At 56.9% G+C, this 21,822-nt stretch overlaps 1 protein-coding gene across 1 annotated transcript in view; it reads left to right on the forward strand.

Moving 5' to 3' along the window:
* Nucleotides 1–1,077: 1,077 nt before the first annotated feature.
* ZNF362 (zinc finger protein 362) overlaps nt 1,078–21,822 on the forward strand; it is a 40,398-nt gene continuing 19,653 nt past the window's right edge. Inside the window, exons 1-4 of the mRNA XM_048221970.2 lie at nt 1,078–1,203; nt 14,326–14,451; nt 19,838–19,901; nt 20,081–20,327. Of these exons, the coding sequence (XP_048077927.1) occupies nt 14,414–14,451; nt 19,838–19,901; nt 20,081–20,327 (349 nt within the window). The 5' untranslated portion in view covers nt 1,078–1,203; nt 14,326–14,413. The remainder of the gene's footprint in view (nt 1,204–14,325; nt 14,452–19,837; nt 19,902–20,080; nt 20,328–21,822) is intronic.

Here is a 21,822-nt window from a genome sequence, read left to right on the forward strand (position 1 = left end):
GTGAAAGGATCCAGGGACCGGCCGCCTCCTCAGGTAGAAGTGAAGTTTAGAAGCTGACACAGCCCGGGAGGCCGAATCCGAAGGACTTGGTGACTGATTGGCTGGGGAGGGTGAGGCGGGAGGAGGAGTCACACGCAGATGGCTCTGAGGTCTGGAGCTGGGGGACAGCCGATGCCACCTCTGATAGACTCTGCGAGAAGAGCTGCTGACAGCCTCAGGCGACCCCACCCTTTGGGGGTTCGGGCCTAGGGCCGGGGACGGCCGGAGCCTCCAGAGGGAGGGGTGGCCTGGCCAGTACAAACTTCTGCCCCCCATCTCCATGTCCTCGTCTTAACAACAAAAAAAAATCTCAGTCTGGATTTTGAGCACGGTCCTTGGTTACCAGGTGTGGGGACCCATTCCGGGGGTCCCCTCCTGCCTGCCGTCTGCGCAGGAGAGCCCCCAAGGGCAGCCTGGCCCCGCCGGACCCGGGTCCCCAGCCCGCCATCACCGCGGGGAGGGGGCGGCGAGGCGGCGGCCGGGCCTGGGCGGGACAATGGCCGCGGCCGCCGGGGCCCCGGGAGCCCCCACGCTGGGGAAGGGGCTGGCCTAGGGCCCGGCGCCGGTGCCCTCCCCGCGCGGCTCGGGCGGGCGGAGGGGGGCGAGGAGTTCCTTTGTGGCTCTGCCTCGGGCGCGGCGCGGGCGGGGGGCGCGGCGCAACTTTGCCAGGCGGCGGCGGCGGCGAGCGCGAGACGAGGCCCCGGGGCCCGAGCGGGGCCCCCAGCGCGCGGCCCGCCCCCGCCCCCCGCCCGGCCCCCTCCCCTCGCGCGCCGTCGCCCGCGCCCGGCGCTGCCCACTCGCGGGAGCCCCCGGGGCCGGACGGGCTGCGCAGCCGGAGAGGCGGGGGCCCGACGCGGCCCCCCCCCCCCCGAGCCGGGCGCCTGGCGCGGGGGCTCGCCGAGCGCACGGGGGGCCGCGCGGCGCTGCAGACCCAGCCTCCCGCCGCCGCCGCCGCCGCCGCCGCCGCCGCCGCCGCCGCCGCCGCCGCCTCGGCGCTTGCAGAACCCAGAAGTGAACAGCAGGCGACCCGGAAGGTTTGCGCGCGGCTCCGCACCGAGCCGGAGCCCGAGCCGGAGCCCGGAGCCGGAGCCCCAGCCCGGCCCTGCAAGGGCCGCCGGGCGCGGGGCTGCGGCCGCGTCCCGGAGCCGCCGCCAGCACAGCCAGGTCCGTGCGGGCCCGGGGCGCGCGGGGAGCGGGCCCGGCGGCGGCGGGCACCCGCCCGCGGGAAAGTTGAGCCGAGTTTCGGGCGGGGGCGCGGGCCGGGCGCGGGCGCTGTCAGCGCGGGCCGGGGCGCTCCGAGGGCCCGGGGCCGCCTGCGCCTCGGGCCCGGCCCGGAGCAGCGGCGGCGGCGGCGGCGGCGGCGGCGCGCGGGTAGGAAGTGTCTCCGGCGGCGTGTCTGGGTCTGCTCTCCGAGTGTGTGCGTGTGCGTGTGTGTGTGTGTGTGTGTGCGTGCGTGTGTGTGTGTGTGTGTGTGTGTTTTCTTAAGCCGGGCTATTCAAACCTGCTGCAATTCTCCGGTAAACAATGATTCATGGGGCTTAATGCAAATAAACGGATTGCAAACGGCGCGGTTCGCGCACTTTGCAGCCGGCCCGGTGGAGCGGCCAGTGCCGGATTTCTCCCCTTTTTTGCAGATCTGCAGAATATGGCGTCCCTGTCCTGTTTTAAAAATAAGCCAGGCTGCCATTTTTGTTTTTCTTTTGTCTGAAAATTTTAATAAAACTGTCTGAGAATGTGGGAGAGGCGGCTGGAAGCAGAGGGGGCACCCGAAGGGTTGGCTTTTTTTCCTTTTCTTTGGCGAGAGCCGCGAGCCTTTCGGGGAGGTGAGACACAATGCAATTGCACTTTAAAGAAAAAAAAAAAAAGGAAGCCGCTGGGCGATTTGGGGGGGAGGGCTGGGAATGTAAAGTTAACTCCGAAAGTTTTCTTTCCTTTTTTTTTAGCTCTTTTTTTTTCTTTTCTTTTTTTCTTTTTTTTTTGGTGGGGGGGAGTCGGTGAAATGCCGCGAAAGGATCTCGGGGCCCATTTCTTCCTCCTGCCAGCCTCCTTTGCAGGATTTTTGGGAAAAAGTTAACTGCCGGTTTCCTCGGAGCTGCGGGGGGCACGTGGAGGGTTGGCGATGGGGACTTGGGGGGACCAGGACATGTCTTTTGGAAAAGGTTCTATAAAAACGGCATTGTAAGGAACTAGATCCTCAGATTTGGGGGAGAGGGCTGGCAGTAGGGGCTCTGGGTGGGCCCACGGTTTCCAGCTCAGACCCCTGGCATGAGGAAATAATTCTGCTCTCCCCTGCCCTGCCCTGGAGCAGTGTGTGTGTGTGTGTGTGGGGGGGTGTCTCCTTCATGGGTGGCCGGGGGGGCCCCTTGTAGGCGGGAATCGTGCCCTGGGCGCTGGGGTGGCTTCTGGAGCCCTCCGGCAAGTGTGTGCATTTGGTGGTTGGCAGTTGGAGAGCCCCTTCTTTGATCTGGTGGGCCTCCTGGCCTCTGGAGGTGGCATCTGGTGGCAGATGCCCCTGGGCGGTGGGCTTTTGTCAGGGTGCAGGCTGGGGGCCCCACTGGGTCCTGTCTGAGGGGAGGGGGAGGAGAGGTTGAATGGGGGGGGCACTGGTTTGCTAGTCGGAGCCTCTCCCTGGTGGTACCCTGCTACCCTTTTCTGCTACTCCTGCCCGCACCCTGAAGGCTCCTCTGTTGGGGGCACTTTGGACGTGGGTGAAGTTACTGAAGTATCTTGCTGGACAGGTCAGAGCTTGCTGGCTCTGAAGGCTCTAGGAGGGTTTCAAGACCAGGCCCAAAGGTCTGGAGTGGCAGGCGCTGTCCAAGGCACCGGGCAGGTTGGGCCTGGTCTTTACCCCTTTGGGAAAGTTTGTCCTGGGAGGACCCTGAACCCTTCTAGCCCCTGTCCCAGCATCTCCTGGAGGGGAGACCCCTCTAGTCTCACTCCTGGTTTGTATCCTGGCTCAACAGGACAGTGTGAGCTTCCTGAGAGCAGAGTCAAGGATTGAAGGCTGGGGTTTAGGGGTTCAGGGCTGCAGAACTTGGCACGCCTGGGCTAGAGGGTACCAAGCTAGGTATTTTTCAGATGGAGAAACTGAGGTCCAGAGAGGGGAAGTGATTTGCCCAAAGTCGCACTGCCGGTTAGAAGGAGAGCTAAGATAGGGACCCCGATGTTCAGGCCCCAACTTCTGGGCTTTCTCCACTATTCTCTGTGGAGGCCCTGACTCCGGGAAGGGTCATTCTGGACAGAAGTGGACTGGCTTGGGACAGCATGTCCCCCTTCACTGCCGCCCACCCCAGCCAGCATAATCCTTCCTTGTGAACGGAACTTTACAGTTTGCCCAGTGGAGTGCTTGGTTATTATCACACCAGGCTCCCCCAGAAACTTGCTTGGGGTGAAATTGTTGAGGTGGGGATATTTAACTCCATTTCGAAATTTAGGAAACTGAGGTTTGGAGAGGTTGAGCAGTGGCAGAGGAGGACTTAAACACAAGCCTCCAAACTCCTTGTCCAGGCCTTTTTCTAGGTAGACTTTGGTGCTTGTAGATAGGGCTTTACCCTACCTTCTGGTGTCTGGTCTCTCAAATTCTTCTTCTGACCCAGGGACTGTGTAAAAATCTAGAGGCCCAACCCTACAGAATGTCAGAACTGAAAAGGCCGTGAGAGGTCATCTGGGCTCAGAGAGGGGAAGCCACTGTCTTGAAGTCACCCAGCAATTTGGGTCCCAGTTAGGGACCAGAGTCCTGGTCTCCTGTCTCCCTTCCTCTCGAGAAACTCAGAGGGAGGGTGAACCACTCTGCCCTCTACTAGGCTCCACTGGGCCCTGGGGAGCAGTGCTTGCTGCTGGTGGTGATTGGCGATGGGGTAGTGGGTACTACAGTGGCCAACACCTCACAGAGACACGGGGGTGTCCCAGGGGCTGAAAAATAGGCTATCTGTGGGCTTGGGATATGGATGCAAGATGGCCCCAGGTGGAGAGGAAGCTGGTATGGGGGTGACATGTGGACTGGCTCTGAAGCTAGCCTGTCCCTTCCTTCCCTGGGCAGATATTTCCTTGCCCTGTCTCTCTGTAAAGCAGAGTCCTCCCTTCCTTCTTTCCTCCCTTCCGTCCTTCCTTCCTTCTTTCCCTTCTTTCCTTCCTTCTTTCCTTCCTCTTCTAACTAGCCATCAGTTTATTCATTCATTGGCTTTTAAAATCATTCCTTTATTCTTTTCATTGTCCATTTGTTAGTTTAGTGGTTAGCCGTTTCAGTAGTCCATCCCTCTGTCCTTCCATCCATCCAGTCTCCAGCTCACCCAGCATAGGCTGGACAGCCACATGAGATACAAGGATAGCCCTCCTGGGCTTTGAAGCCACAGGGAAGAAGACTGCAGGTAGGAGGAGCCAGCCAGGGCGGTATTTGTGGGTGCCTGCATGTGTCACAGGGGAGGTCTCTTGGTTTGAAAATACCAGCAGAGTTAGTTCTACAGACCGTCATGATGGTGGATCTGGGTCCTGGGACCAAGTCCTGTTTGTGAATCAGACTTTATAGTTTGCACTGGGTGGTACATGGCTTGTGTCACTTTGAACACACTCTTCCCCTTTTTGAAGCTCAGTTTCTTGATCTTTAAAATAGGTACACTGTGAATCTCTTGTGGGTTTGGGGGGTGATAACAGGAGTATGTGGGATGTCTCAGAGCCCTGGCCAGGCATGTGGTGGGAGCTCAAAATATACGAACTGAATAATAAGGATTGTTGATCACCACCCTGGGCCCCACCTTGAGTTTTGAAAACCATCGTGATGTTTTCAGGATGAGCCAAGTGATCTGGGGACCCTGAAAGCCCTGCCCTGGCTTGTCATTCCCTTGCTGAAATTCTTCAGATGTTTCCAGGGCATTTCGAGGAGCAAAAATCCAAAGTCCTTTACAGAGCCTATGGGGGCCCTTCATGGTCCGGCTGGGCCTGCCCCTCTCCCCCGCTCCCCTGTCCCTGCCCCTCTCCCCCGCTCCCCTGTCCCCTCCCAGGCTCACCACCTCCAGCCACAGCAGCTGCTTTCTCTGCACGTTGAATGTACAGATTATTGGCAGGGCCTTTGCATATCCCCTGCTGGAACACTCTTCCCAGCTGTGTGTATGGCCAGCACCTTCTTGTTTCACCGGTTTCCACTCAGGTTGCCTCCACCGACAGGCTTCCCTGACCACTTGCACTGGGATAGCTTCCCACTGTCACGACACTGTCGCGTCAGTGGCCTTTCCACTTTCTCTTGCGGCTCTTAGCCGTATCTGAAATTTTCTCATTGATTTGTTTATTTGTACTTCTTTCCTGTCTACACTGCTGACCCTGCCTCCACCCCACGCGGGCGAGTGGGCAGGTGGTTCCAGCACGGCTCCGTGGAGAAAGAACCGTCCCCTTTCCCCCAGCGCTCCAACACCCGGAGCGAGCGCCTAGCACAGTGCTCTGTGGCTGGTGGGGCTTTGGTGGAGGCGAGGAAATGCCGGGGAGCCCAGGGGTGGTGCTGACCCTGGCTGCGGGGCAACGCCTGCGAGATGAAGGGACCCTGAGCTCTGTCCGCTCCTCCCCCCGGAGGCTCTGGGCTGTTGTTAGGAAATGACAAGATGATTAAATCATGGCATCTAAGCCTCGCAGTCTCTTCCAATCTCAGAACCTTAGCATCCAAGGCGTTTTCTACCTCAGGACCTTTGACACTTGGAGTCTTCACGTGATGGGATCTGGGATTTAGAATCTTGCAAAAGGGACCCGCTCTGCCTTACTGACTTAGCTGCACAGAGTACTTTGTGTCAGGCCATGTTCCAAAGACTTTATAAACGTTAACTTATTGAATTCTCATTGTTATCACCCCTCCCCCATTTTACAGATGAGGAAATCGAGGCACAGAGAGATGAGGTAACTTGCCTGAGTCCATGAGCGCGTCAGGGGCTTTGCAGGATTTGAACGCAGCACTCTGGGACTTCTCCTTAGAACCCCACAGCTGTGGAGGGGAAGCCCGACCTCAACGGCTCCCGTGCAGGAATCCCCTTCCCATGTCCTTGACTAAAGGGCCTCTGATCTCATCGCCAGTGGTGGCGGGTTCCCTCCTCCCCGGGCCCCTCAACTGTCTTCTTGCTAGACAGTTGTCGTTGCCGGAAAGATTTTCTTTACCAAGGGTAAAGTGCCGCACTTGTCCTGCGAAGAACATTTAGGGAGCGATGTTAAGGTCGTGGATTCCCGGTGCTTTTGACCTTGTGGTTTCATGACTTCAGTAGCCTTTTTCCCCCCACTGGGTTGTGAGCTCCTTGAAGGGCAGGCAGCCTTGGTGCGTGGTGCTGAATGTACGAGTCCGTCTGTGAGTGAGTGTGTCCAGAGCACGCGTCCCGCTCTCCTCCTCTCCCCGGAGCACTGTGCTAGGCGCTCGCTCCGGGTGTTGGAGCGCTGGGGGAAAGGGGACGGTTCTTTCTCCACGGAGCCCCGAGAAAGTCTGTCTCTGATGGTGTTTACGTATCCAGGTCCTGGAGAACCATTGGAGATCTAAAGTCGTGCACTCACTGGAGAGACCTAGAGCTCACACATCTTCCAGGCAAGCCTCACTTTGTCCGCTGGGGGAATAAAGCAGGAAGGGAGAGGAGTAGGGCTTGTCCAAGGCCACACACACCTTACAGTGCTCGCAGCCGTGCACACTCCCTGTACACACCAGCTTTACTGTCCCCACGCAGGCATGCTTGTGTCCATGCGTGCCTTACACGGAGGTTCAGCTTGCACGCACACATTCACTTCCACCCTGAAGACGTAGCCTCCCATCCTGGGCCTCGCGTGTGGTCCCGCACGTCTAGCCTTGCACTCGTGTGCGTGTCCACACCCTGCCCGGGCCTGCTTGCAGTGGCGGAGCTCGCCCGCATTCGATGGTATTTCTGGAGCATTTACTATTTACCAGGCCGCGTGCTCCGGGTGACAGGTAGAGGTGAGGAAAGTGGGTGTAGTCCCCTCCCCTCATCGGGGAGACAGACGTTCTACAGAAGAGCACACGAATGATGGCTGATCGCAGATCGGGGTCAGTGTACGAAAGAGGTGCTTTTCTATGATGAGGGCTTCCGTGCAGCTTGCTGGTGTTAGGGTTACTTGAACGAGTGACGGGCATGGTGTGCGTAGGGCAGAGGGTGCTTCTGGGAAGACGTGATCATCCGAACTGTGGCGTTTGCCAGGTAAAGGGCATTCTGGGCAGAGGGTATGGCCTGGGCAGAGACCGTGAGGCAGGAAATCAAGAAACATGGAGAAGGTGATAGCCCCAAGACGTGGGGGAGGGGAAGGCGGGCCTTGTCTGGCAGGCCCCGTGGTAGGTCTTCTGTGGCCTGTTTTTACCCCTCCCCATGTATCCATCCCAGGCCCTCCCCACTCCTCTCTCTGACCAGCCCAACTTTCCCTTTGCTGACTTGCTCTGCTCAGGGCCCACTTTCTCTGCCGGTCTCTACCCGGGGCCTGAGCTCTGTCTGACCCGCCCCACAGGCTGCCTGCCCCCTGGGGTCCTGAGGTACATACAGCACCAGAACAGGCTGTGACCACCTGCCAGGGGTTCCCAGCCCCGGACCTCTAGGACCTGTCTAGAAAGCTCCTGGCGGGCTAGGCCAGAGCCGGGGGTTCGACAGTCGGCTCTCCCTTTTGGAGTTAATCCCAGACTTGGCTCTCCAGCAGTCAGTGGAGCAGCCCCTGTGGGTCCTGAAAGCCTCCCGGAGCTGCTGCATCGCCCCCCCCCCCCCCCCCCCCCCCGCCCCAGCCCAGTTAACCTCCCTGGTTGGTCAGATTTCCATGTGGGTCTTTGGAATGTTGGGAAGGGCTCCCTTATGCCTGAGAGAACCTACTACCAGAACAACAACAGCTAAGGTTTACAGAGTCCTTACTGCACCAGGCACTGCTCTCAAGACTTGACTCCTTTAATCCAAATAACAGTGCTGGGGGGGTGCCATTGTTGTCCTCAGCTGGGCAACAGTCCCAGGGGCCTGAGCGGGGGGCTTTGACCTGGGCTATCTGCACAGAAACTGTCCTTTTAACCCCTGATTTGCCACTTTGTTCCTCAGAGGGTCCAGGATCCCAGGCTGTGATTAAGCTGCAACTGTTTTTTTGTTTCTTTTCTTCTCTCTCTCTTTTTTTAAAGATTTTATTTATTTATTTGACAGAGAAAAAGAGTACGAGCACAAGCAGGGGGAGCGGCAGAGGGAGAGGGAGAAGCAGGACACGGGGCTCAATCCCAGGACCCTGCGCAGTAGTTGCAACTGTTTTATAGGGGAAGGAGCAGGGCGCCTGGGTGGCTCAGTCGGTTAAACATCAGCTCTTGGTCTCAGCTCAGGTCTTGATCTCAGGGTCATGAGTTCAAGTTCTGCCTTGGGCTCTGCGCTGGGCGTGGAGCCTGCCTTTAAAAAAAAAAAAGGTATAGAGGAAGGAGCAATAGCCCAGAGAGGAAATGGAGTTGCTAAAGGTCACACAGCAAGCTGGTGGTGGTGGATTCGAGCTCCCTCTGCCCTCGCCAGCTGCTGTGACTGGGCTCGAGCCTCCTTCCTGACTCCAAACAAGGAAGAGATTAGGGAAGAAGCCAGGAGGCTGGGACCGGCAGGGGCTGGGAGAAGGGGCATGGGGTAAGGGCTTCTTGGGTGCCTGGAGGTGTGTTTCATCAGTCATTAAGCTGTCCGTTTATGTTCTTAGCTTCTTTCCGAATGTGTGCTGTTATTTCGAAATGCTCACAGCGTCTACCTCACAGGGTCGTTAGGAGCCCGAGAGACATGCTCGTCAGGTATCTAACAGTGCCTGGCATGGACCAGGTACTCTGTTCTTCTTCTTCTTGGCCTTTCACGCTGGCAGAAGGACTTCCCTGTGAGGATGGGAGCTGGGGTCCCCAGGGGAGATGGAAGTAGAGAAGGGCATGTGTTCAAAGCCTGTAGAACATTCTTTCAGCCTGAGAAGGGTAACCTGGCCCATTCTCTAAATGAGGGCTCTGAGGCTCCCAGAGAGGGTGACTGCCCAGGGTGTCTCTGGGTGGTTGGTGCTGGGGAAACGGAGGGACAGAGAGGGGAAGGGCAGCATCCCAGCTCCCGCTGACCAGGGTATGGATAGCAGCCCTGTTCTCTCTGATCAGTCCCTCCCTCACAGTGAGAACTGCCCTTCCAACCCTGTGGGGGTGCAGAAACCCAGCCTAATTGGAACCAGGACCCTCAGGAGCCTCGGGCCTCACAGGAAGTTCACAGGAGCAAGCTCCCGGGGCTGGGTCTTGGGGATGGGGTGGGGCCCAGCAGCTGGGGCTCGGCACTCTGGGCCGCGTGGAGTAGGGACACACGGAGGGCAGAGGGATCGTGAGAGGCAGACTTGGAGCATGTGGGGGGTCTCAGGCTGGGAAGATAGGAAACCTCAGCTTCTCCCCCTAGACCATCTCCCGCCTGTACTTCCAGGTCATCCTTCTGGGCACACATTGATCTGTCCGCTGAAAACCTTGACTGTGGCCTTCTCCTGCTCAGAGATCTTCCGTGGCCCCCCATGGACTTTTATCCAAGCACCTTAGCCTGGAACTCTGGCCCTCGGTGAACTGCCCCACCTTTCCCTCCGGCCTCTGCAAATTCTTGCACTATATCTACACCAGACCAAACGTGATGTTTTGTGCTTTCCTGCCACTGGGCCTTTGCACATGAACTTTTTACCACCTGGCCTGCCCTTCCCTGACATCTCTTGACCTCTCCACTTTCCTCCATTAGTAAGTCCCACCTTCATGAAATCTTAGTGCATCCCTCAGTGGGATGAGCTCGTCTTCCCAGGAACACCCCCTCCCCCATAGCTCAGCTGAGCCCCAGCAGCATTTGTTCCTCTGGGGCAGGGAGCATGTGTGAGAACCCTCAGCTACCCTAGGAAGCTAGCAGTTGGCCCTGTCTTTGCGCTGGCCGCCCCGCTGCTGGGGATGCTCTCCCTCTACCCTCTGGCTGTCCTAGCAAATTTCTCAGTCTGTAAGGCCCACGTGGCCAGACCCCTCCTATCTCTCAGGGACAGCCCTTCTCTCTTAGTGAATATTTATTGAACACCTGTCATGACCTAGGCATCTGAGCACTTACTATATGGCCAGCACTTGGCTCTGGGGCCGCATTGGTGGCCCTGTCCTTGTGGGTCACAACTGGAGGGAGTATCTGGAGGTGTGATAGAGGTGGCAGAGAAAGCAGGGGGCCGTGGGTGTGGATGACAGGGAAGTCCACTTCATGCTGTGGAGAGAGTTCGGACGTGCCCTTTAGCTGAGACCAGAGGGAAGAGCCAGGTGAGCTGTGGGGCCAAGTCGGGGTGTGGGGTTGTAACTAAGAACCAGACCCAAGCCCTGGTGTCGGGGAGCTCACAGCTACGTAGGCGACTGGGCGGACAAGGAAGCAGGCAAGTCCAGCTGGGGGTCAGTGCTGCAGTGGTGGAGGTCTGGGAAGCTGGGGGAGCTCGGGACGGGCCACAGCCACAGCGGTGGAGGGGCCGCTGAGCAAGAAGGCTTCCCCAGGGCTGTGACACCCGAGCACGGTGCCGTCCCTGGATGGAAGAGCACAGCCTGTGCAAAGGCACGGTGGCATGAAAGCGCAGCTTGTTTTGGGAGACCTGCACGGGGTGCAGTGAGGCTGGAGGGAGGGAGGCTGTAGGGCTGGACTTGCTGGGGTGCATGTGGCCCGTAGAGCCTTACTGCCAAAGGCCTCTGGGTGCTGTGCTGGGGATTTGGAACCGTACCCCAAAAGTGATGGGAACCCAAGAGAGATTTCAAGCAGGCGTGAGTGACCTGGGCAGGCTGTGGCCCGGTCCTCCCCTCTGAAGCCCCCACGTAGGATGGGGAGCTCCTTCCTGACTCTGTGCTCCTGGCTGGGGTCTGGGGTGGGGCTGGGAACTCACTGTGGGACTTTGAGCAAGCCCCTGGCCCTCTCTGAGCCCTTCTCTTCTCCCAGTAAACCTGCGAGGCCTGACGCCAGAATCCTAGTGGAGCTGTGGGCAGGGGTTGAGCTGTCTTGCTTGGCCTAAGCTTGCTGAACCTTTAGTTTTCTGAAAAATATGCCTTAAGAAAGTCACATAGCTACCCTGCAGAAAAGTCAGAGAGTAGGGAAATGAGGTACCCAAACCTACCATTTCTGCCTTCACCCCAAGCCTGAGGCACCATCACTGTTAGCGTTCCGGTCTTTCCTTCCCTCCTCTCAGTCCCTGGTTTTTATATAGATGTCATTGCCCAGTCTACACATGCAAATTAAAAAATCTGCTCCCCCACCCCATCCCCTGACAACTGCTGTAGCATGAGTATTTTCTACGTGACTACAGGGTGGTTCCGATCCTTCCTTCTGACAGATCCAGTGTCAGGTGGAAAGCATGGGCTTTGGAGCCTGACTTTCTGGGTTCACATTGTACATGCTTGGTTTTGGGCAAGTGACCTAATCTCTCTGTGCCTCAGTTCCTGGTAAGGTTGATATGAGTGTTGAATGAGTCATGACAATGCCAGTAAACATTGGCTATTAATGATTGCAGACTATGTCACTGTGTAACAGGACTTACAGAGCCATCCTCCTATTTAAAATTTTGGCTCTTTCCATGTTTCATTATAAAAAAACAAAAGTAAAAACCACTGAAGCAAACAGCTTTGTACATAAAACTTTGTCTATATTTGGGTTATTTTCTAGGGACAGATGACCGAGAATGGGATCACTAGGCCAGGAAGTCTGAACATTTTTTTTTTTTTTTTTGAGCTCTTGACACATTATTGCCAGATTGTTTTCAGAAATGATTGTGGGGCGCCCAGCTGGCTCAGTTGGTGGAGTGTGTGACTCTTGATCTCGGGGCTGCGGGTTCAAACCCCACACTGGGTGGAGAGATTACTTAAAAATAAAATCTTGGGAAAAAAAAATTTTTTTTTCCCGTTTACACTCCCACCAATAATACCTAGTAGTGCCAGTTTCATCTTACTATCACCAGCATTGGGTATTATCATTTTCTTCTTTCTTTTTGCTGTTTTAAAAGGTGAAGCTCGTTTAATTTTCACTGCCAGGGAAGCAGAGCCATTTTCTGTGTTGATTAGCCTTTAACAGCCTTTTTGGTCTGCTCGTCTTTACAGAGCACCCACAGCGCCTTCTCAGCTCACTTAGAAAGACAGGGCTTAGGTACAGGAAATAGGGAACAGAGTGACACCGGGGACAGTATGGTGCCAGGGTGAGGGAGAGGACTTTCCTCTATCCAGGCCATGACCCTTTCGGTTCCCTCCATCTAGAGCATTCATTCATTCATTCATTCATTCATTCATTCTTATATTCATTCATTCAAACATTTATCAGGTACTGTGCAGGGGTTAAAAGACAAATTACTCAACCATGATTCTGCCCTGACAGAGAGTGTGCCTGACAGCAGACATGGGCAAGAAAACAGACAGAAAATAAAGGGATATGTCTTCTGATGGTGGACGTGCAGGGCACAAAGGGAACAGAGGAGAGGCATGTAACACAGCCTAGAGGGGTGGAGGTGGAGCACTCCTGGAAGGCTTTCAGGAGGAAGTGGTCCATAAGCTGGAGCTTGAGGGTAATCTGGAGTTAGCCTGTGAAGTGGGGAGGGCAGAGGGTTCCAGGGAGAGGAGGTAGCCTGACTGAAGGTTAGGAAATAAGAAAGGGAGCAAAACCCTGGGGGCTCTCTGGCTGGCTGGGCAGAGTGTAAGGCAGGGACAATCACTGACTGGATATGTAAAGCCCAAGGAGTCCAGACCTTGTCTGGAGGGAAGTAGGGAGCCATGGAAGGTTCTAAGGAGGGTAATATTGTGATCTGCTTTTGTATTTTAGAAGTCTTACAGCGACTGCAATAGGAGAATGAAATGGGGGCTGTGGGTAGAGGTGGGGGAACCAGTGAAAGGACTTTTGCAATAGCCAAAGGGGGCTTGGACCAGGGCAGAGAAGGTGCTGGAGAGTTTTCCCCACCCTCAACTCCAAAATGCAGATTGAATGTTCTGTCTGCCAGGTAGCCCTTGCTGAGACCCACCGCCGCCTAGCCGGTCATACATACCTGGAGGACGGGGGCCGTGCGGGGACTGGCAGTCAGCAGTCAGATGAGTGCCCACCATCGGCTGACCCTGGCCTCCCCCTGCACCTCCATGCCTCCAAGACCCTCCATCTGTTCCCTCTCTGCCCTTGGGCTACCAATAATTTTCTGTCTTTTCTTTGAGAATAAATTTATTGTTTTCATTAAAAAAGCAACTGAAGGACATTACAGAGAATCGAAATCAGAGAAACAAAGACAAAAACCAGATCAGCTCCAGCCACCTCTCCCAGCCCCCCCCCCCACCCCGGGTGTGGTTCCCTGCAGCTTGCTTTTTCTGACGCAGGTTTTTATTTTTGCCTCCTTGTAATCATAGTGTCCGGACAGTTTTGGGTCCTGCTCTCTCCCATTTGCTTCTTTGGGAGCTCGTTCCTCTGTGGCCACGGGGTCTGGGCAATCTCAGTTTTTAATGGCTGTGGGATGGTCTGGGGATGGGGGTGGGACAGAGTTGCTGAACCACACCCTGCCGTCCCGCAGTGGGCAAGGCTAGTCACATGCTGCCCTGGGCTGCCTGTCCTCTTTGTGTTGGTTTGTCTATACCTGGACCTCCCCAGGTGCCAGGGCCTGCCACCTGGTGTGCCCCTTCTTCAGCACCCCCTCTCCCAGTGCCCCTTTGTGGAGCTTACAAGGCTGGCCTCAGGGGCCATCTTCCTGGGAAAGGATCACGGGCAGATCTGCGTTCAAATCTAGGCTTGGCTCTGGGACCTCAGGCATGTTACTTAACCTCTCTGAACCTCAGTTTCCTCATCTGTATCATGGGTCTATTGCAACAGTAAAATAATGGCTTTAGAAAATGCCCTGACACAGTTCTTGGCCCATTGTAAGTGCTTAAGAAAAGGTAGTCAATATTATTGTATTTTTTCATCCCATGGAGAGTTTTTGAGACCACGTTGGGCTAGGGGCTGGAATGGCAAAGGTGAACGAGCACTAGTTATAACTGGGAGGAGCTCACAGTCTGGTGGGGAAGTCACCCAGGGAAACAGATAGCCAGACCAGGGTGGGACCGGCCCTGTAGTACTGGACCAGATCTGGGTGGTGTCCTACCTGCATTACTTGTTAGCTGTGTGACTTTGGGCAAGTTGGTCAGCCTCTCTGAGCTGCAGTTTCCTCTTCTGTTAAATGCACATCTCACAGGGGCATCGGGAAGACTCAGTGACATGATGCATATGACATACTCGGCACGGTGCCTGGCACGTAGTAGGTGTTGAAATCGATGGTAGCTGCCATTTTATTATTATTGTTATTGTTATTCCCATATACAAGGTGCTGTTGGGAACACAGAGGAAGTGACTGGCTGGGGGTTCAGGGAAAGCTCCGTAGAAGAGGGAACACTTGAGCTGGGTCTTGAAGGATGAGTAGAAGTTCACCAAGTGGGAAAGGACACTCTAGGTAAGGAGCCTGTGATTCCAGGTGGAAATCTGTCAATGAGGGGTTTGTTCTTTGGGGGGATTAAGGCATTGTGTTCATCCCAGCCTCCTCGCGTGCCCTCCCGGCTTCCCTCTGGGTCTGTCCCGGAGGCCATGTGCACTCACCCTCCTGCGACAGCTCCCACCTGTGACTCCGTGTCCTGGTGGCTGTGGGTTCCTGCTTTGTGTCCCCATCTGTCCATGTTTGGGACCACAGGTCTGTGTCTGTCACGTGTGTCCGAGTGTGGTGCCGTCTGCATGTTCCTGTGACCGTGTTTGTCTGTGTGGGGATCCCGAGGTCCTCCTGGGCCACACGGGGGTGGAGGGTGCAAGCTGCATGCTTCCTTGGCCTCCAGCTCTAACCAGATAGCCAGGCCTCCTTGGTCACTCTCCCCCGAGTCCCAGCTCAGCTCCTCCCTGCCTCTCCCCTCCATTCCATTCTCCAGGGGCCTCCCAATGGGTGTCCTCCCACCTCCTCTCCTGGGTTCTCCAGTCCCGTCTGCCCTCAGCAGTCAGAGGGGTCTTTCTAAACCACACATTCTGCCCCATCGCCCGTTGCTTCCAGTCCAGACTCCAGGCCTAGGATTTCACCAGCTTTCTAGGTCAGGTCCTGGCTGCTGGCTCCAGCCTCAGGTCCCCTCTCCCAATTCACACCGGAATGCTTTAGCTCCTCGCACACGGCGTGTTGCTTCTCACCTCTGGGCCTTGGCTCAGGCTGCTGCTTCTGCCAGGAATGCTCCCCACTCCTTTGTTGCCTGGCTCACTCCCACTCATCCTTTAAGACCCAAAGCAGGCATCACCTCCCCTGGGAGGTCCTCCCTGATCCTTTTTTCCATCCTGGGTCAGGTCCCTGGCTCTGGGCTGCTTATCCCTTACTTGGGGGGCAGGAGCAAGTGATTTGCCCCAGATCACACAGCTGGTGAGTTGGAGCCGAGATTTGAACCCGGCTGCCCTGGGCTCTAAACAAAGCGGGCTGTTCCATGGTCCAGGTGAGGTGACTGTAGCTAGGACTCCTGGAGAGGAGGGGGTGGATGTGAGGGAGAATTTGGAAATGCCGTCCCGGGGACGTGGCTGGCGGGGGGGGGGATCTGAGCTGGGAGGGGAGGGCGGGGACGTGTTGGGGATCCGCGCGTGTCTGTGGCAGGAGCACCTGGGCAGATGGGGATGCCCCCTTACCATCAGGGATGGCTCGAGGGGGCACACGTCTTAGGGGAAGACCAAGTCCAGCTTAGGTTTGCGGAGTCTGAGCGGCCGGTGAGATGGCAAAAGGAGGTAGCTGGAAGGTGGGCCCGGAGCTCCAGGGACAGGCCTGGTCTGGGGGGAGACTTGGGACTTGGCCGGTATTTAAAGTCCTAGAGCGGATGGGCCAGGCAGGGATGAGGGGGGCGGGACAGAGGAGCGCAGCCTGTGGGTGGGAGCTCTGAGGCACACTGACATAAGGAGCCCAGGGTCACGGCGCAGAGCTTCACAGAAGGTCCGGGCAGCATGAGGCCGGGACGGGTCGGGCCGGAAGGTCTTCGGTGGCATGTAGCAGGCCTCAGGCGAAAGTTCTTTTTTTTGCAGAAGCTTGTGGGTCACACATCTCCTTCCTCCCTTAGCTTGGAGCTCCTGGATGGCAGGGCTCCCACGTTTGCAGGTTCCCCAGCACTGGTCCTGGTGTGGCCCAGAGGACGGACCCAGAACGAATGGGTGGGCGGGTGGTGGATGGGCCCGCTGTTTTCAGAAGCAGCGCTGGGCGTTGCGTTCATCCGCTTACCCAACTTTCTTCACCTTGTAGAGCAAGAAAAACGAAATGGCAGTGTGCTTGCCCCACTGTAAGGGTCAGGGCCGTGTGTCTCATGGCTCATAGCAGTCTCGGCTTCTTTCTGGGGCTTGAACACCAGTGGGCACGTCCTGCCCAGCCAGCAGCGTGTCTCCTCTGCCTGTCCCCGCAGGACCACTCAGCCGCGGCCCACCTGGCTCCTCCACCCCTGCCCCCGTCTCTGCCCCGGGCTCGGCCCTCAGGCTGCCCCCTCTGACTTCAGTCCTCTTAGCTCTGGGGCTTCCTGATGCCCTCTCCCTGCCGCCATTCCAGCCCAGCCCCTCAGCAGGCATTCAGCGCCCCCCTGTCTGGCCTGTCCCTCACTACATCCCCTCTCCGGCTCTCTTTTTGGCACCTGCAGGTGGCACCTTATGGACCCAAACCTGCCTTGTACTTCCAGACCTCCACGCCCCTGCTCGAGCTGTGGCCTCCTGCCGTGTCCACCTGTCCTAAGCACACACCTGACCAGTCTCCCACTTAAAACCCCTCCCTTAAGACAAGGTCTGAGCAGCTTAGCCCAGCCCTTACCACTCTCCCCACTCACCTCTGGCGATGGCCTGCCACGTCGGGCAGGCCCCAGGGTTGCACAGGGGGCTCCCCACCCCACAGGCTTGCGGGGAGACTCCCATGAGATACTCCCGAAGTGTACCTAGCAGTGGGCCTGACGCTCAGTAGCTCAGCGAATGGTCATCCCCTGCCCGCCTTCCCTGCGTTTGACACAGTAGGTGTATGCCAGGGCCGGGGGCACAGACTGAATCATTAAGTTACTTACCACCAGCCAGAGAAGGACATGGAGAAGTGAGGCAGAGACCGTGGGGATCCGATGAAGTGGCCCAGGGCAGACGCTCCCCTTCTGTGGGCCTGTTTGTCCAGCCAGGGCGAGGGGCCATCCCTGCTTGCCCAGGGGCCTGGCAAGTGGCAGAGAGGATGCTCTATCCCACCCATCGGACCGTAGGCCTGCCACCTTCTTCCCCATACCTCCCTGACCAGGGCGGGCCTCTGGGAAGCCTGAACTCTGCATTGAGCTGAAGAGGACAAGGAGAGGGTAGCTCCCTCAGGACTCCGAGGAACAGCTGGTGCAGTAGGCGGAGGCCTGGGCCGTGGCAGGAAGGAGGCAGAGCCGCCTGTTTCATCCCATTTCACAGATGAGGAGAACTGAGTCTCTGAGGGCCGATGCTCAACCTTGCAGTGCGGTGCTCCCTTCGCTGTCCCCGTCCTTGTGGCCTGGAGCTAAGTGCTTCCCTCTGCAAAATGGGGGTGAAAATATTCCCTGCTTCCTGGGGGCTCTGAGGAGAATGCCAGTGGGTACAGAAGAGCTTTGTAATCTGTTGAATTGTGTGTGGCTGTCTTGAATTCGGATTATCATTCTTTCATTTATTCATTCTTCGTGCAGCTCATGTTGTCGGTCACCTCTGGGCCTGGCTGCTGGGGATACTGAGATGGGTGAGACAGGTGTATCTGGTTCCCGGCTCCCCTCCCCCCCAGCCTGGAGCCTCCTCTCCCTGCTCTCCAGCTCAGTTCCCTTCATGCTTTTCCTGGTGGACAACAGCTGGGAGGCACAGACAGGTCCAGGGGCTGCTGGATGAGTGCGTGCGGGCCCCCAGGGCGGTGCCCATTGTATCAGAAGACAGGGCATATTCACGAGCCTGCCATCGGGATGCCTTGTGTTTCTCCTGAACAGCGAAGGGACTGATCAGCTGGACTTTGGAGTCAGGCAGATTAGAGCGGGAATCTCAGCTCTGCTTACTTGCTGTGTGACCTTGTCCAAGTCACTCCACCTCTCTGAACTTCAGTTTCAGTTATAAAATGGGGATGATGAGAGTGCCTGCCTTTGAGTGTCGGTGTGCCTGGCGCAAGGTGGGCAGTTGGTAGATGGCAGCCTCCTCACTGTCATGATTGTGTTGAGGTCTTTCTGAGAAAGGGGTCTGGGACGGTCAGGGAGAGCTCCAGGCAGGAAGTGTTTTTAGTGTTGGGCTGTGAGGGAAGGGCAGCTTGGTGTCTGTGGGCAGAGGGAGCAGGAGAGCCCTTAGAGGGCAGGGGCTGTCCCAGCCACCCCAGAGGAGGCTACTCTGACCCTCAGCCTGGCCAGGCTCAGACTCCAAGCGGCCCCCAGGCTGGGCGTGAAAGACAAAGGTGGTTTCGTGTAGGTAACCAGCCATTTGTATGTGGTTATTTGCTCAACCAAAGACTGGGGTTTGCAAAGCAAATTCCCCAGAGGAAATGGCTTGAGCAAATCCAATTTCTAGTTTGACTCTGGCACCCAGCCCTGTCGTCTTGGACAGGTCCCTCCCCCCCTCTCTAAGCCTCAGTTTCTTCACCTATAAAGTGGCATAATAATACTCCTGTGCCTGTTTCTCAAGTAAAGATTACAAGGATAACCTATATCAAAAGTCTACTAAGAGTGTTGAGATTAGATTGTATTGAGGGTTTTTTCCTAAAACCCTCTGCCTGCAATTCCAGTAGGGGCTCCTTGGGCTTCTAGGACCAGGAAAAGGGGTCGAAGGCACTTCACTCTAGCCTTGCCTGTCAAAAAAAACCCGTTTCACTTAAGCAACAATACTCGTAGGTATTTAGTTAGTAATGTCTGTAAGAGAAAGAGCAATAGGAGAATTTTGATGGAGAGCAAGACTGTTCAGGATGGTCCCTGTAAGTCACTTCTTGACTTACTCTCGGGTGGCAGGAAGACTGGAATCCCCTGGAAGAGCAAAATAGCTCTGAAGGCCCGTCCTTCACGCTGTTCTGGTTGAATGGCCTTCTAATTGCATGGGCCTGCCATGGAACTTGCCAGAGGTGAGGGCCACCAGTAGATTGTCACATAGTTCTAGTGAAGAGCCCCGAACTGCCCTAGCCGCAGGCCTCCGCAAGTCCCTCCTTAAGCACAGTGTGCTGACACATCCTTGTAGGTAAAATGTTGCACGTGTCTCTGCTTGTTTCTTGAAGACAGCTTTCCCGAGGTACAATTTTTTGGGTCAAAGGGCAGTAATCATTTGGGCCTCTGTAAACCATCGTGCCAAATTGCCCTTCAGAGTGGCTGTATCTGATGACCCAGGCTGCCCCCTTGTTCTGATGAGGATGTCTGCCCTTCAGGGGGCAGCAGTCAGAAGGGCAGGGATCAGGGTCGGGCAGTTGCCTCTGTTCTGTGGCCGTTTACAAAGTTGCCCCAAGACTCCCCAGTGTGTCTCTGTCTGGCGGGAGTGGGGGTGGGTTGGGGGTGGGGGGCTTCTGTGTGAAATCCATGGGTCCATGGGGTGGGCTCTGCCCCCTTGGGCCCTCCTGGGGGATGGGGATTGGTCTGCCGGAATCAGGATGATGGGGGCACTGGGAGCATAGCTGGTCTGTCTCTGACCTTTGCCCTCTGGGGCCCACGGAGGGAAACACTGAATTCCTGACTTTTCAGCCTGGAGACCTGGTTGCCCTGGCCTGGGAGGGGGTCTGCTCTGCTGCAGGGTGAGGGTCCTACGCGGGCGGGGGTCCCAGACACTGGGCCAGACTTGAGTGGGCATGGCTGATGGGAGCTTGCCCCAGGCTGGTGGGGAGGGACCCTGTGACAGTCGCTCTCTCCCTGCAGGATGGCCGAGCCTCGATTTAACAACCCCTACTTCTGGCCCCCTCCTCCCACCATGCCCAGCCAGGTAAGACTGAGCATCAAGCATCGCCCTCCGGCCGCCCTCCCCCTTTTGGAGCGGCTCTGCTTTGCCCAGGGCTTCGGCCAGCGGGGCTCGGGGCTCCCGGCTGGCGGGGGACCGGCAGCCTCGGGAAGGGGTCGGACGTGGCCCCAGCCCCCTCAGTGCCTCTCCTCTCCTGCCCGCAGCTGGACAACCTGGTCCTGATTAACAAGATCAAGGAGCAGCTGATGGCGGAGAAGATCCGGCCGCCCCACCTGCCGCCCACGTCGGCCTCGTCGCAGCAGCCGCTGCTGGTGCCGCCGGCGCCGGCCGAGAGCAGCCAGGCCGTCATGTCGCTGCCCAAGCTGCAGCAGGTGCCGGGGCTGCACCCGCAGGCCGTGCCGCAGCCCGACGTGGCGCTGCACGCGCGGCCGGCCACCAGCACCGTCACAGGTATTGCGGGCCGGGAGGGGGCGGGGCGCAGGGGGCCCCGGTCCTGGGAGGACCCATCCTCCCAAATGGCCCAGACCAGGGGGGGGGGCGCTGCCTGCTGGAAACTTAGGGAATCCAGAGAAAAGCCCTGACCAGACTTGTCGGGGGTGAGGGAAGGGGCCCATATGCCGGGAAAGGTTGGCTGTTAACGAGGGATGTGCATGTGGAAGGAGGAGGGAACAGCATGTGCAAAGCGGGAATGTGTGTAGAAAGCACGAGTAGGACGGTCCGCCCAGGTGGGAGGGCCAAACGATGATGATGGCCGCTGACTCCAGGTGAGCGTCTGTGTGTGGCCAGCAGTGCTCATTTATTACCCCCAGCAGCCCTGTGGGGTGCACTGCTAGTATTAGGTTGAGCAGTCGACGGTGTCTGACTTAGGAAACAACAGTTTCATGTTCTCCCTGACGTCTCCATTTAACAGATGAGGAAACTGAGGCAGAGTTGCACAGTCAGTAGGAGGCAGAGGCAGGCAGTGTGGTTCCAGAGCCCATGTGTTCATGACCCTTGACTCTAGATGGTCTCTAGAGAGGAAGCAGACCAGATGTGAAGGGCCCTATGGGACCTGCTGTGCAGTTTGGACTTTGCCCTGGGGAAGATTTTTAAGTAGGGAGGGAAATGCTCAGATTTGGGTTGCAAAGCTGGGGCTGGCTGCGAGGTGGGGACTGGCTTGCTGGGAGAAGGAAGGAGGCAGGGAGATCTGTAGGAGAGAGTGGTGGCCTGGATCAGGTGGTGGCAGCGGGGACGGAGAGAAGGGGACAGATCTGAGACTTGTTGAGGGGAATGGACAGGGCTTGGGGCTGGGCGGGCTGTAGGGGTGGGGAGGGGGAAGAACTGAGAGAGCAGCCCAGGCACTGCCAGGGAGGTGAAATCAGGTGGAAGAGCCGGGTGGGGAAAGAGGTGAGCTCAGTCTTGGGTAGGTTGAGACTGGGGTGTCGGGGACATCCTGAGGTGGTGTCATGCGGCCGGGGCTGCCCCAATGTCTACCTTAGAGCCTGGCGGACAGGCTTTCTCTAGAGGACACTGCAGCCAGGCTTTTGTTCCTCCCCTGACTCACCCTTGCCTCCAGCTGTCTCCTCTGCCTCTCTCCTCATTCCTCCCTTCTCTCAGAGACGCCCAGGAATTATGGGACCCAGTGAGCCTCCCCGAGGCCCCAGCCACACTCTGCACATCCCCCCTTATTATGATTTTATTAAATTTATTTTTTCATTATAAAAGTAATATTAAAAAGTAATATAAGCATATTAAGGGAAATTTGGAAAAAAGAGAAACTAAGGAAAAAAACCCACTCATAATCCCCAGCTCCTAACCCAGCAGCTTAGGAGAGCCTTTTGGTTCATTTCCTTCCTTTTCCATCTTTTCTGTTTATTTTTTAATATGCGTGTGTGTTTTGCTGAGCTTGTAGTGAGGCTGTGCCCATGACTTCAACTCGCTTTTCCTACTCACCGTTCTATCATAA

The sequence above is a fragment of the Ursus arctos genome, unplaced genomic scaffold (genome assembly GCF_023065955.2).
Source record: "Ursus arctos isolate Adak ecotype North America unplaced genomic scaffold, UrsArc2.0 scaffold_32, whole genome shotgun sequence".
In the NCBI taxonomy this organism is placed as follows: domain Eukaryota; kingdom Metazoa; phylum Chordata; class Mammalia; order Carnivora; family Ursidae; genus Ursus; species Ursus arctos.